The sequence below is a fragment of the Tachysurus fulvidraco genome, chromosome 3 (assembly GCF_022655615.1).
Source record: "Tachysurus fulvidraco isolate hzauxx_2018 chromosome 3, HZAU_PFXX_2.0, whole genome shotgun sequence".
NCBI lineage: Eukaryota > Metazoa > Chordata > Actinopteri > Siluriformes > Bagridae > Tachysurus > Tachysurus fulvidraco.
The window spans coordinates 29,346,453-29,361,203 of record NC_062520.1 but is presented as its reverse complement, the minus strand read 5'-3'; the positions used below and the strand labels follow the sequence as shown (position 1 = coordinate 29,361,203).

Genomic DNA, 14,751 nt, shown 5'->3' with positions numbered 1-14,751 from the left:
CTCAGGAGACCATCCGCCACCTCATCAGGAGCATGCCCGGGCGTTGTAGGGAGGTCATACAGGCACATGGAGGCCACAAACACTACTGAGCCTCGTTTTGACTTGTTGTAAGGACATTACATCAAAGTTGGATCAGCCTGTAGTGCTTCAATTTTGAGTACGACTCCAAATCCAGACCTCCATGGGTTAATAAATTTTGATTTTCATTTATAATTTTTGTGTGATTTTGTTGTCTGCACATTTAACTATGTAAAGAACAAAGTATTTAATAAGACACTATATGTATGAGCAAATTGCACATTTTCACATGTCAACTCATTATCTATATCTTTGTCTGTATAACTCTTCTGCAATTTCTGGAGTTTGCTCCTAAGAATTTCACTCACCAAGGCACATGTGCTGACAATAAAAGTCACTTGACTTGACTTGTCTATTTCGTTAATTGAGATCTAGGATGTGTTGCTTAAGTGTTCCCTTTATTTTTTTGAGCAGTGTATTTTGATACCACAAACATTTAGAATTCCAAAACAAAAAGTGAACTTTAGCCAATTATCGCCTGCAACTGTGCATCAGTCCGATGGCGCCATCTGCTGTTGAGCAGGTGTGTGTGCGTGCGTGCGTTTATTTGTCGGGACCATGTTATCCTGCACGCTGTTAGTCATGGAGACGTCTTCAATTGGACACGGACAGCACTCTGCTCCAGAACTCCAGAAGTGCCAGATGGGGGCGCACTTCAGTGTACCGCTTTGTTTATATATATATATATATGTATATATATATATATATATATATATATATATATATATATATATATATATATATATATATATGTGTGTGCATATTGTCTTTATTACAATTAAAAATATATTTCTATTTAAATATACAGACCACAGTGGACTGGGATGGAGGGAAACTGAAACTCACTGCTCAGAGGCAACCGACTGCACAGTAATTCTAAATTATTTGAAAAATGAATAAAGCCACAATCGAATCTATATGTTCAGGTGAAAAAAAAGCTATTATTAAAAAAAAGTACAATTATATATTATAAAACAATACTATATAAAGAATAATACTATTATATAATTATATATTGGATATGAAATACTTTAGATTCTATATCTTTGTAAATATATATATGATTAGAAAAAGATAATAAAGGTTTGAGATTTTAACTGAGGAGCGTTATAGGAGCGGTTCGTCTCGGAAATGTATGTAACTATAAATGTAAAATATTTGACACACTGTATGAAATATTTAATTATTATTTAATAAGTGAGAGTGTGTGTGATCCATGAGAAAAATAACATCACATAACGGAGGAATACGAATCAATGTCCATAGCATCAATGCCATGACAATATGTATATTTTTAATCAATTAAATATTTATTTCTCTCTCTCTGGCTCTGAATGTGTATCCACACACACACACACACACACACACACACACACACACACACACACACACACACACACACACACACACACACACACACACACACACACACACACACACACACACACACACACCAGGTTGGGACTGGAAATCTGGCAGAGAAAGAGAGAGAAAAGCCAGTATGTCCCACCTGGGGCTTCTGGAGAGGTGATAACAGGGGTTATGCTGTGGTGGGCTATACACTGTTAACTATTTTGCATACTTTTGGTTTATGTGTGTGTGTGTGTGTGTGTGTGTGTGTGTGTGTGTGTGTGTGTGTGTGTGTGTGTGTAATATATATACAAGGCAAAGTATCAAGCATTGAGCGTGACAGTCACGCATTTCGGTCTTTTGTACGGTGGCCGAGAAGTGCAAAACACATTAACAAATCCAAAAACAAAACAAAAAATCTGAAAACAAATTAACAAATCCGAAAACACAACGACAAGCCAGACAACCCGGAAAACGTAGGTATCGTTTGTGAATGGAAACTTACGGATCATCGGACGAGACACCTTTCATTCACCTGTATATCTTGAATGACAGGTGTCTATACCTACTGTCACCTTTTCCGGGTTGTCTGAATCGTTGCACGAAACACATTAACAATTCTGAAAACACAACGACAATTCAGACAACCAACAGAAAAGGTAGGTATAGTTTGTGATTGGAACACTTACCGATCATTGGACAAGACACCTGTCATTCAAGGTATACAGGAAGTACAACAATCTGCCTCAGGGAAAAGTTGGGATGTGTGTAAAAGTGTACAAAATGTATTGTTCCTACTGTGGATTACTGTGGATTAATTCTGTTATTTTCTTGTATTTAAACGGAGAACTTTACACATTACACGTAAGATTCCATACCAGAGGCGGATCTAGGGTTTCATCTTTAGGGGGTTTTAGCCCTCAGTGAGAATTTAAAACAAGAAGAGTTTTATATTATATATTATATGACAACATAGTAAGCCAAAAGTAATGGTATTATGGACACCAAAATTTATATGCATGATGTAATGATGTCAGTCTTGATTCAAATCAGTTCATGTATGTGTTCATTCTCTACAAACGGTGTGTCCAATGAATGCAGTCATTAATAAACAAATATTCACAAGACAAAGACCAAATCAATAGATGTTATTTTTATTTAATACTGAATGGATTGTTTGCATTAATATTTAGTTTGTGCTACAACTCTGGTAATAAGAATAGTAAAATTTCACTGGTATTGTATAAGTATTGTATATTTTTTTTTAAATGTCAACACAGTACTGTATATATACTATAAATCGCATGTAAAAAAAAAAAGTAATCTAATCAAATTCAACCTCAGTAACTTTAGACACATTCGCCATCAAATGTCTACACAGGCAGCAAAAATGTACATGTACTCTATGATTTTTTTCACATATCTCTTACTGTTTGCACGTTTGGTCACAAGCTAGTGTTACATCTCTGAAACCACTTCAATCACTTTACAAACGAACTGTAAAAATTCTGAATAAGAAATCAAACATTTCTCATTATTGTCCAATATTACAAAAATATAGATTATGCGGCTGGGAAAAGATGGTAAAATTCTTAAATCTGTCTTGTTTATAAAATTATTCGTGGTTTATCATCCCCTCCTTTCCATCAGTTTGTTAACATCCGAACAGCTGATATAGTCGAACCAGAGGGGCAGTGAGGGGAGATTGTATCATTCCCTTTAGGAAAGGTGTATTTGGTCAAACTGCTTTTTCTGTTCGAGCTGCCTCTGAGTGGAACCCCTATAAACATCAGAAACCTGAACACGTATAGTACATTTAAGATCCAGTTAAAGAAATGGTTCGTTATTAACCAGAGCTGTCAACATTAGCTTAAGTTCTTGACCTGCTCTTGTTGCCTTCTGATGGTTTCTTGTTTTTTGTGTGTATGTGTTTATGTATTTGTCTGATGTTTGTATGATTGCTGGTGTGTTGTGTTTCTAATGTGTTTCTAATGTACACCATAGTTTAATACTTAGTACTTTTTATTAAATGTATTGTAGTTGCTTTATTGTTATTTCAATATGTACTTTTATCTGCTTTTATCCTTTTTAGGGTGACTATTACCATCTGTCTCGGGACTACAGGTGAAAAATAGCCATCTGGCTAACTCTGGCATATTGACAGAAATGTTTATTAAAATGCATTGTCCCTGTAATAAATAAATAAATAAATAAATAAAATAAATACTATAGCCACACACAAATCTCTGTACATTAAGTTCACTACTATAGCAGAAACCTACAGTAATAGTACAACTTTTTATAACTGAACCTCCAACAAACTTTTACTTGTGTGATGACATAAAATACATTCTCACAATAAATACATTTTAAAAGAAATGTATCCAATGAAATAATGAAAACTACTATATGGTGGGCTTATAGAAATATGAAATATATAAATATAATATTTCATTTGAAAAACATGCTTTTGTGGGAGTAGCAGACACAAAACACAACCTTGCAAACAATTTGAACACAAACAGCATGACATTGTACTTATGAGTGCCAAATTCCCTGGATTTGTGATTATGTTGCTTTGTAGAAGCCAACATTCTGTTTTTCCTATTTAAGCTTAGACAAAAATTTATCAAGAGTAACTCCTAGGGCTTTCGAGCCACATGCACCAAATTCGGATATGTTGTAGACCCTGGTTGCTATTTTGTTTTGTTTATTGCTATTACTTTTCTAAGCGATCCGAGTACCGGTACTTCCGGTACCAGGTCTCAAATGCCCCTTTTCCACTGAGGCAGTTCGGAGCCAGAGCCTAATTTAGAACCAGTTCTTTCTGTTTCGACATCGGTTGAAAAGTGGTTCTTACGTAGCACCAAAACGTTGCTGGTCTAGACTAATAACCGCTTGGCTGTGGGCGGGGCTACTGTTAGCGCATTTGATAACGTACCTTAAGTATATTAATGTTTAATACACTTTTACTTTACGGCAATATGATACATTATCAGCACACATGATAGTAGGTAGCTACATGCTAAGGCTAACTTTTTTCTGTGTTAATGATAAAATAACGTTATGTACTTTATCGATTACAACCTCCGTTTATACAGATTACATGGAGCTTCACATACACGTTGGATTTGCCACGTAGGTTCGCAAAGCCATGAACATTAACAGTAAAGCAACATCCGCCATTGTTGATGTTGTGTTTGTGTTTGCCGCCGCTGCGCTAAAAGTTGCTGGGACACGTGACACGTATATAGTGATGTCACACTCGGTGCTGTGATGGCTCTATAGCTAGTGGAAAGGCAAACCGGTTCTTAGAAGGTTCGCCAGTGGAACCAACTTTGAACCAGCACCAGCGCTAGCTCTGAACCAGCACCCGGTTCTTTCCAGTGGAAAAGGGGCATTCGTGGCCTTTTTTCCCATAGACTCCCATCATAAATTTTGGAGGTTTATAACTCGGCAAGCTTTTGAACTGTCTAAACCAAACTCGGCCAGCTCCTTTAGGGTGATACTTTGAACAAATTGGTGTACCGACTGGCCTTTCGGTTGTGCCGCAGCCCCGCCCCCAAAATATGCAAAATCAAAAAACTTTTTACAACATGGACATGTGACGTATCAAAACACTCAGCCCAATGTGGGGAACTTCCTCACGTGTGTTCTGGTCACATCACGTGACGTCACCTGAAAAAAATAATTAGCACAACATGGACATGTTACATATTAAAACACTCAGCCCAATGTGGGGAACTTCCTCAAGAGTATTCGGATGACGTCACATGCTCGTCTCCACTTACCTCCAGATGTTTTAGCACCCTAGCTTTCTGTCTAGTTGCTTCCAAAAGTAACACTGACCCTTATGTCCACTCGCCTCCAAAAAGCACCGGCCTTTGCAAATACTTGCATTGTCAAAGCCAACATCAAAGTTTGTCGCGATGACCTTTACAAATTACTTTGCAGTTCATTTTTAGATGGTATTATTAAGCTGTATCTCCTATCTTCCATGGAGGCAAAACGGTCAATATGTTTGTCCTGATCTACGGAATTAAATACATTTTCAACTGACATCACAGCCAGGTGATGGAGCCTGTTTTGACCCATTGTTCCCCTGAGCCAGGTGTGGAGATGACGTAGTGCACTGAATGACCGTTCACAGCTGCAACTACTCACATTTATAAAATACCTTCTATAACCATCTTTGCGTCTTTCCGCCGATTAACGTTATAGATAAACGCCTCGAGCTCTGACTGACGTGCACGCGGCGCGTGCCTGTGCTTCTCCGTTCAAATAAAGCAGGCAGCTGATGGCGCACTTTTGAAAGACTACAACGCATGCGTGTAAAAGCAAAGTAAAAAAATCGCTCTTGGACCAAACTGATAAATAATTTTCTTTCCCATCGACGACATGTTCTGCATTTTAATGTAATTTTTATTTTTTATTTTTGAAAGTAAAAATTATACTTATAGTTTTATAGGTGGCTGAGATCACAGCCCGGGGGCTGGAGCCACCCTAAAAAAGGTCTAGAACCGCCCCTGTTCCATACCTGTATATCTTGAATGACAGATGTCTTGTCCTATGATCGGTAAGTTTCCATTCACAAACGATAGCTACCTTTTCCGGGTTGTCTAACTTGTCGTTGTGTTTTCAGATTTGTTGTTTTGTTTAAGCATTTGTTAATGTGTTTTGCACTTCTCGGCCACCGTACTTTTGTCACGCTCTCCCACCACACACTGTATTTCTCACGCAGAAAAATGTTTTGACTATTTATAATATATTTAATAAGCCGCAGCGCCCAAAATGTATCTGTCCGCACCACTGTCTCTATGGAACCGGGCAGGAATCAAGCGTCTCCCCTGGAGCTCTTAGTCGAGCCTGACACTTATCAGCCAATTAAAAAAAGAGGCTAAACAATAGCCAATCAGAAAATAGCACTATTGTATCTGGGTAAGATTTAACGCAACAACCAATTAAAAAAAACATTCATTAGAGATGGTCGGTTTGAACAAAACCTCAACACGAAACAGCTTGTCTCTGGACGGGACATTGTCCTCAATCATGACCCAGGGGGTAGTCGTGGCCTAATGGTTAGAGAGTCTGACTCCGAACCCCCCCAACTGCTCCCCGGGTGCCACAACATAAATGGCTGCCCACTGCTCCAGGTGTGTGTTCACGGTGTGTGTGTTCACTGCTGTGTGTGTGTGCACTTTGGATGGGTTAAATGTAGAGAACGAATTCTGAGTATGGGTCACCGTACTTAGCCGTACGTCACTTCACGTCACTTCACTTCACTTCACTTCATTAAAAATGGCTGGGCTTGAGCTGAACTGTTTTAAATGGGAGCAACATTACAAATGATAAAGGAGTCCAAAAAGGCAACAAACACTTACAATAAACAACAGCAGTCATAATCTCTCTCTCTCTCTCTCTCTCTCTCTCTCTCACACACACACACACACACACACACACACACACACACACACACACTCACACATTAATAAATAGAAATTGAACAAATACTTTGTATTTGATAAAACCCTGTATATATGTATGTATATAGGCATGTGTGTGTGTGTGTGTATATATATACACACAAATAAACCACAAGTATGTAAAATAGTTAACATTGTGTAGCCAACCGCAGCATAACCCGTTTTCACCTCTTCAAATGTTGAGGTGGGACTTACTGGCTTTTCTCTCTCTTTCTCTGCCAGATTTCCAGTCCCAACCTGGTTCCAGCACCGGTAGTTCACCCGAGTTGAGCTTTGAACCTGTGTAATGTGGACAGATACAAATAGCTGCTCATCCTCAGCCTACTGAGCTACTTCACTCATTAAGCACTCGAGCTTTAAGTTTTACTTTGCAGCAGTAAGTCAGGTTTCCCCACAAAAAGAGCTGGTCTTGAACTACATCTCCACACACACACACACACACACACACACACACACACACACACACACACACGTTTACACACAGATGTGCCTATGGCACAGCACCACACACACACTGCTAACCAAAACCTCACTTTTTGTTTGTATCTTCTAAACCCACACATGACTACCTCAGCAGCACAAGTCACAGGTTTTCTTCTTTCATTATATTTCTTCTTGTATGTTCTACAGTCTCAGTGTGGTGTACTGTACAATTCTCATGTTGGTCTGTGTACTGGAACATGTGAATAATACAAAACAGTGTCACCGTACAATGTATAAAATGTGTGTCTGATAAATAATGAGTGTGGAAGTATGTGTATGTGTATTTGTGTGTATAAACATCCAGTGTAAATGAAAAGTGTGTGTGTGTACAAATCATGAGAGTACAGCAACACTATGAGTGAAGCACTACAATAAATGTGAGAGTTCAAGCTGTAGTGTGACGCTCACTCCACAATGAGCACATCACAAATCTGTGTGTGTGTGTGTGTGTGTGTGTGTGTGTGTGTGTGATTAAACAAATAAAGGAACTTCACAGCAGCAGCAGACGCAGCAGCAGACGCAGGCAGATATGGTTAGTTCCACCATGCTGGTTTTCTGGTAAGTGGCGTCCTGATGTTTTGGTTTCAATAGAATATGGAGTTTATTTAAAGATTACAGCTAAAAAAAAAAACGTGTCAGATTAAATATCGTGTTCCTGATGTTGGTGAACTCCTGAAATGAAACCTAAAGCATTGTGACCGTGTTCGCTGTCTGTTCCTCTGACCTGTGTGTTTGTGTCAGTGTGTGTATGTTGTTGGTGAGTGTGTGTCAGGCCATCCAATTGGCAGGACTGATCCAGTCTCCCGGTTTTCCATACGGATATGGCTCCAATGAGTCTGAAACGTGGAAACGTTGCGCTCCGCCAGGTCATGTCCTCGTCCTCACGGTGCTGCACCTGGACCTGGAGGAAAGCTTCGAGTGCGAGAACGACTTCCTGGAGGTAAACAATGGAACACTTTCCCTCATTGTTGTTTTCCTTTTCCTGCGTTAGTTTTAATATTCCAACGATTTGATATCTTCCCCTCTTCCTCTTTTTGATGATTTTTTTTTTGTTAAACTTGGACATTGAAATTCCGTATCTTTCTCTCCTAGGTATCTGAGCACGGCCCCCTGGCTAAGTTGTGTGGCAGAAAGACGCCTGAGGAGTTGAGGTCTGTCGAGCTCCGCTCGTCCTCCGGAGGCTGTCTCAACATCACCTTCCATTCTGATTACTCCAACACGGAGAGGCACACGGGCTTCAAGCTGTTTTACACAACACGAGGTAAGAGGCAGAAAGCCTCAACATTATGGCTGTTCTAGTGTTTGTTCAAATATCTGACGTTTTCCACACGAAGACCAGCACGTGTCTCAATACTTGTGTTGAGCATTGACCTTTGACCTCTGCCCCCAGATGTTAATGAATGCTGGGAAAACACTGTGATGTGTTCACATTTTTGTCATAACTACATCGGAGGGTACAGCTGCACCTGCAAACCAGGTTACTACCTCGATGAAGACCAACATGAATGTCATGGTATGGACGTGCGTACACGTACACACACACACACGTACACACACACACACACACACATAAATGTTTCTCTCTCTTCCTTCTTTCCCTTCGTCATCATTCTATTCACTTTCTCTTTTCTTATTTTTTTTACACACATTTGTTCACGCTCACTTCGCTGTAGAGCACTGAAACGTTCCCAGAAATAAAGTCATTGGAAAGTCAGTGGACAGTTTTAACAGGCCTTCCAGTAACACCAGGAAGTTCCCCTTCCTTGCTCTCGCTTTACTTCCTGTGGTGCTCTGGGGATGGTGGTGGTGGTTGTGGTGAAATCAGGACTGGGGACAGTTTCACATCCCCACTACAACACAGTATTACTGAGTCAGTAGGAATAAAGGTGACATTTAGGGACCTTACACTTGTTACACTGCACCAAATGGTCCGAATGTTCTGATTCATGAGTCGCTCTTTTCCAAATGATGAAAAACCTTTCAGTAGCTACTCCTGCTCTCTTCTCATCTATTTTACTGTTGTTTACTCCTAACCCCCACCACACCGCTGACGGACGTGTCTCCGTCCTTCACTCCACACTCATTCGTTCCTCATTCTGAGGACAAGAACATATTTAACTTCTCTTTCTTCCTGCAAGCTTCAGCCATAAACTTCTTCAAAAACAGTCAATGATGAGCGTCAGATCGGTTCCGAATGTGGCAGTAGTTCATCTTCTGCAGTAATCACTGTATTAACGAGATGACTTTTTAATGTTTTATTCAGTTTGTTTCAAACGTTCTCTTTTTCAGCCGAATGCACAGAGCAGCGGCACGGCCCCGGAGTGTTAACGTCTCCCGGAAGTCCGGGGCCGTACTTCGAGAACGCCAATTGTTCCTACCGTCTCTCTGTGAATGAAGGAGAGCAACTGTGGTTCAAATTCACCGGCGTGTTTGACGTGGAAAGCAGACACGGACGATGCGTCGACTTCGTCAAAGTACGTAACACGGGGACGGGATGTGACCAGCAGTCGAGCTGACGGATCCGTACTTATAAAATATTAAAAAAAAGATTACAAACAGTAGAAAAATATTCATAAAAAGAAGAGAAATGATATTGTAAAATATTTGTACATTCTGAAAGCACATTAAAGATCATTTAACGGAAAATTAAGACACTTGAAAATAATTGAAAACCTTTTTCTAAACAACTGAGAAAACAGGCTTTTAAATAAATTATTTACGAGAAATTAACAAAACAAACATCATTTTTGGAAAATAAGGGAAATGTCCAAAAACAAAACACTATTAATTAAGTAGTGATTCTAAATAATTAGATAAATTCAGTCAATTCAGACATCTGATGTGTTCAGAATATGGCAGCAGTTAATGACTATTTGTGAAATAACGTCATGTCGCTGCTCTTCACCCACTCGAGCATGTAGTTGAATTTTGCTCAAACCGTTTGTTTCTCCCAGATCAAGACGGACAGGGAGACGTTTGGACCGTTTTGTGGCAAAGAGAAACCCGCCGACATCCTGGCCACATCCCAGCGTGCTGAAGTCATCTTCTACTCGGACCTGGAGGGAACGAATCAGGGCTTCACGCTCAAGTACAACGCAAAAGGCGGGATTGTTAAACTTACATTTTGAATGTGGATCATTTTGAGGTCCTCAGTTTACTCTCACTGCTGGATGTCAACTGATCGATGATTTGTCATCGTCTGTTGCAGGAATGGAATGTTCTGGAAAAGTGACGCCGGACGCCATCGTGTCTCCAGAGAGAGATCAGTACAAAGTGGGCGACTCGATCCTGGTGCAGTGTGTGACGGGATACGCTTTATCCGTACGTTGTATCGAGAGTGAAATGAAATCATTAGACTCAACAGTACAGAGATATACTATATAATAACTGAACGTTGTGTTCAAAAGAGCGACGCATGTGTATTATGCTGTATGTCAAGTAAATAAGAAAAGAAAATACAGCTGAAATGTTAGAGAGAAACTGTATAATCCTGTTAGACCAACACTGGAGACTCCTTCCGTACGGGTTTTTCCTCAGTCACTGAAATGTTTCTACAGAAATTCTAACAGGTAAGAATAAGCAAAATCAATGTTTTCTGACCAATCAGAATGCACAATCCAACAGCGCTGGAGAACCAATAATTTCGCACATCACAGGTGTGAATCCCATCCTCCAGCTGTTTACTGCTAGAGTTTGAATTTTAAAGAAACCTCACATAGCTTCTGAAAGGTGTAGCTCATGACAACAATCAGGACGACAGGGGGAGTGAACCAGAACGGGTGAAAACAGGCACACATGTTTACGCCATCATGTAGAGGTCACCTGTAATCCTCCAGAGGTACATGAAGCCCAGGTCATGTGTTGATTGTGGGCGGAGCCTCTGAGGTTGGATTGAGTGCAAAGAAAAGGCAAGGCAGCGATTTTAGCTGCACGGTGACGTACTCAATCTTTTTTGACCAGATTGACTTTAAATTCTTGCTTCTTTTCTGGATGCAGGACGGTGATGATGATAACTTCGAGTCCACGTGTCAGTTAAACGGGGAGTGGAAACCCAAATACAGCTGTGAACGTGAGACAAAACCCATTAACATTCTGCTTACTGAACACATCAACACTACACAAAATGAGAATACTGGCATCATCATTTCTGTATCTGTTTGATCTCAGCGGTGGATTGTGGACTTCCTGACCTTCCAGAGCTGATGAAGCTGACGGAGGAAAATCCAGAGACCACATACCAGCACAAAATCAGTGTTAGCTGTTCTAAAGAGTTCTACAAACTGGAAGGAAATGGTTTGTGTGTGTGTGTGTGTGTGTGTGTGTGTGTGTGTGTGTGTGTGTGTGTGTGTGTAAATGTGTGTGTGTAACTGGCCCACCCTGGGCACTAGGACCCAGGAGCAGTCCAAAATATTTAGAAAGTCTGAAATGTTATCTTTGTATGAAAGCAAAGTTCAAGAAGCAGATGCTGCTCTGATAACCAGAGCAAATAAATCCACATTAGTGTTTTACAAGGCAACACCTCCTGACCAATCAGAACTCTGAATCGAAACGCACTGTGAGATGAGAACTACTAAACCTTCAGAAACTTGATTCACCGAAGGTCATGACTGTGGTCTGCTAGCTAGCTAGACAACTGTGTAACTAATCAGAGCTTGTGAGCCATGTTCCCTTCATCTCTCTTCTCTTGTTTCAGCCAACTTCACCTGTCAAGCTACAGGAGAATGGGTGGCTGAAAACGGAGAGATCCTTTCAGAAGAATCACCGCAGTGTGTCCCAGGTATCAAGAATCAACTATCAAAGTATCCTGTGATTCATTTTATTGTTTGAAATCAATCCTATGGGGGTTTTCCCCCTCATGGTGGGTGAAGGAATGACAATAAATTTACTTTGAACAATTTCTCAACAAAAAAATAAACCCAAAATGAAAGAAAAATATTAATAAACCAGAATCTATACCTAAACCTTTGAATTTTAACAAATGTTCAATGATATTACGAAAATAATTTAAGCTTTTTCATGATTGTGCTGATCCTTTACACATTCATTACACAATTGTTTAAACTACAATGACCTTTCAATTTTTTTTTTTTTTTTTTTTTTTTAGTGTGTGGCATAACTAAATCATCTGCTGGTGGTAGAGTATTTGGGGGACAAGATGCCAAACTGGGTGAAGTTCCCTGGCAGCTCCTGGCTCGATATCCTCGAGGAGGTGCATCTCTAATAAACGATCGGTGGGCCATCACGGCCGCTCATGTGGTGGAAAACAAGAAAACGATGACTTTCATGGGAGGGATGGTCAACATAAATGACAAAAACGCGTTCCACATGGAAACTGAGGCGATAATAATTCACCCTGACTATAAAAAAGATACCTACGATAATGACATCGCCTTGGTGAAGATGTCTTCTCGGGTTCCTCTCAGCAGAAATCTCTTGCCCGTGTGCCTTCCAAAGACAAAAACCGACGGACCAGCAATGGAGAATAGAATGGGGACGATCTCTGGGTTTGGTGCAACAGGAGAAACGGTGCGATCTGAGATCCTGCAGTATGGACACGTGACAGAATTTCCAGGTGTCTGCGTTGAAACTAAACTGGTCGTCACTAATAACATGTTCTGTGCTGGTGGGAAAGACAACAACTTGGACAGCTGTAAAGGAGACAGCGGGGGTCCGCTCGTCATTCCCATGTTGGGGTACGGATCTGCCGAAACACCTTACCGCCTCAAGGGGATAGTTTCGTGGGGTCCTGAACTATGTGGGAAAGAGTATAAAAAAGGTTATTATACCAAAGTGGAGAATTACCTGCAGTGGATTAGTGACACCATGAAAAACAACTAAATTTTTAATATGATTGGGTGATTTAAGAGAAATTCTACAGCATTCACTTCAAATTATATTTGTGAGAAGTTTAGATGTAATAAAAACATTTCAAATGATACCCATGTGCCTTGTCTGTAATGCACCAAGTGCCTTGTCTGTAATATGCACACGCGCACACACACACACACACACACATGCATGCGCACACACACGTTCCCTTCGTAGCTCTGTCTCACTCTATTTTCTATTTTTACTCTGTTTACTCCTTTTTTCCTGCTTTCTCTTTAGTTTTACATTAATGTCTCGGACATCTTCCCTCTATCGGATGGAGGATTGTAAACCTGCTCACTAAGAAAAATCAGTCCTAAAGACTTTCCAGTGGCTGAAAACTTCCATAAACAGTAAATAAATAAAATGTACCATCACCTTTATTGATTAGTGACGTCATTAGTTATTAGTAGAGGCAGAGTCTCAGGTCATGTGTTGGTATTCTACAGGAAAGTGTGTGTGTGTGTGTGTGTGTGTGCGTGTGTGTAGGCCGGGTTCAGGGTCCTACCGAGTGAGCTTTTATTTATTTAATTTATTTATTTATTTATTTATCTTTTTATTTGAACGTTTAAGTAAATACAGAAAAGTCCAAAATACTACCACGAGTCCAAATCTTGTTTACTGGAGAAACAGAAAGTGTGTGTGTGTGTGAGAGAGAGAGAGAGAGAGAGAATTGTTAACTGTAATAAAATAACAAATGGGTATATTAGACTATATTTGCCCACTTGATCATTATTATTTTGACTTAATTTCCCCGGATCATCTTTTTAAGCAGCACCCTGTGGCTTTCCAGATCAGATTATAGCATGCTGCAAACTAGACTGTAAACGTGTGCATGTGTAATTAGTGTATTTAGTAAGACACTCGTCGGGCACTAGGACCCAGGAGCGACACGAATCATGTTTATTAAGAACGCAGGGGAAAATAAAATAAAACCCAATTTGTTTTTCGTGCAGAAGAGCAAAGTTCAAACCACAAAGCTTGTCCGATATCTAGAGCAAATAAGTTAGTGAAAAGTACTACCTACAATTTGTCCATAGATAAATATGTGAATACATTTACGTAACAGATTCTGGAACAATAATTCTGTCAATTTGCAGCTGCTTTAATTTCAAAGGGTAAAATGACGATGACGTCACTAGAGGAAGCTTCACGCCACCGTTTATTCTTTAGTACGTAGTTAAATATGGAACAGTGTCTCCCTCTAGCGGACAAATCTGTCGAGGCGATCAGGACAAGCTTTAACCCTTTCTTTCTTTCTTTCTTTCTTTTTTTTTTTAAAGAAATTGCTTTTGCTTTAAAACAATTTAGAAAAACATTTAAACTTTATTCTCTTCTTGCTAATCACATCTTACAGTTTTCAATTGTATAAATAATTATTCATAATTTATAATGTAATTTATATTATTTATAATTGTTTTCAATTGTATAAATAATTATTCATAATTTATAATGTAATTTATATTATTTATAATTTTTAGTACACATT

The 14,751-nt window shown here is 39.6% G+C and overlaps 1 protein-coding gene across 1 annotated transcript; it reads left to right on the top strand.

Annotated features, from left to right (window-relative positions):
• Positions 1–7,879: 7,879 nt before the first annotated feature.
• Positions 7,880–13,332, top strand: LOC113648337 (mannan-binding lectin serine protease 2-like). Its single transcript, XM_027155481.2, has 11 exons — positions 7,880–7,952; positions 8,136–8,334; positions 8,487–8,655; positions 8,785–8,907; positions 9,684–9,868; positions 10,349–10,496; positions 10,603–10,715; positions 11,391–11,463; positions 11,562–11,687; positions 12,088–12,171; positions 12,499–13,332. Exons 1-11 carry the CDS (start codon positions 7,924–7,926, stop codon positions 13,230–13,232), a joined length of 1,983 nt encoding a protein of 660 aa, XP_027011282.2. The 5' UTR covers positions 7,880–7,923; the 3' UTR covers positions 13,233–13,332.
• Positions 13,333–14,751: the final 1,419 nt, after the last annotated feature.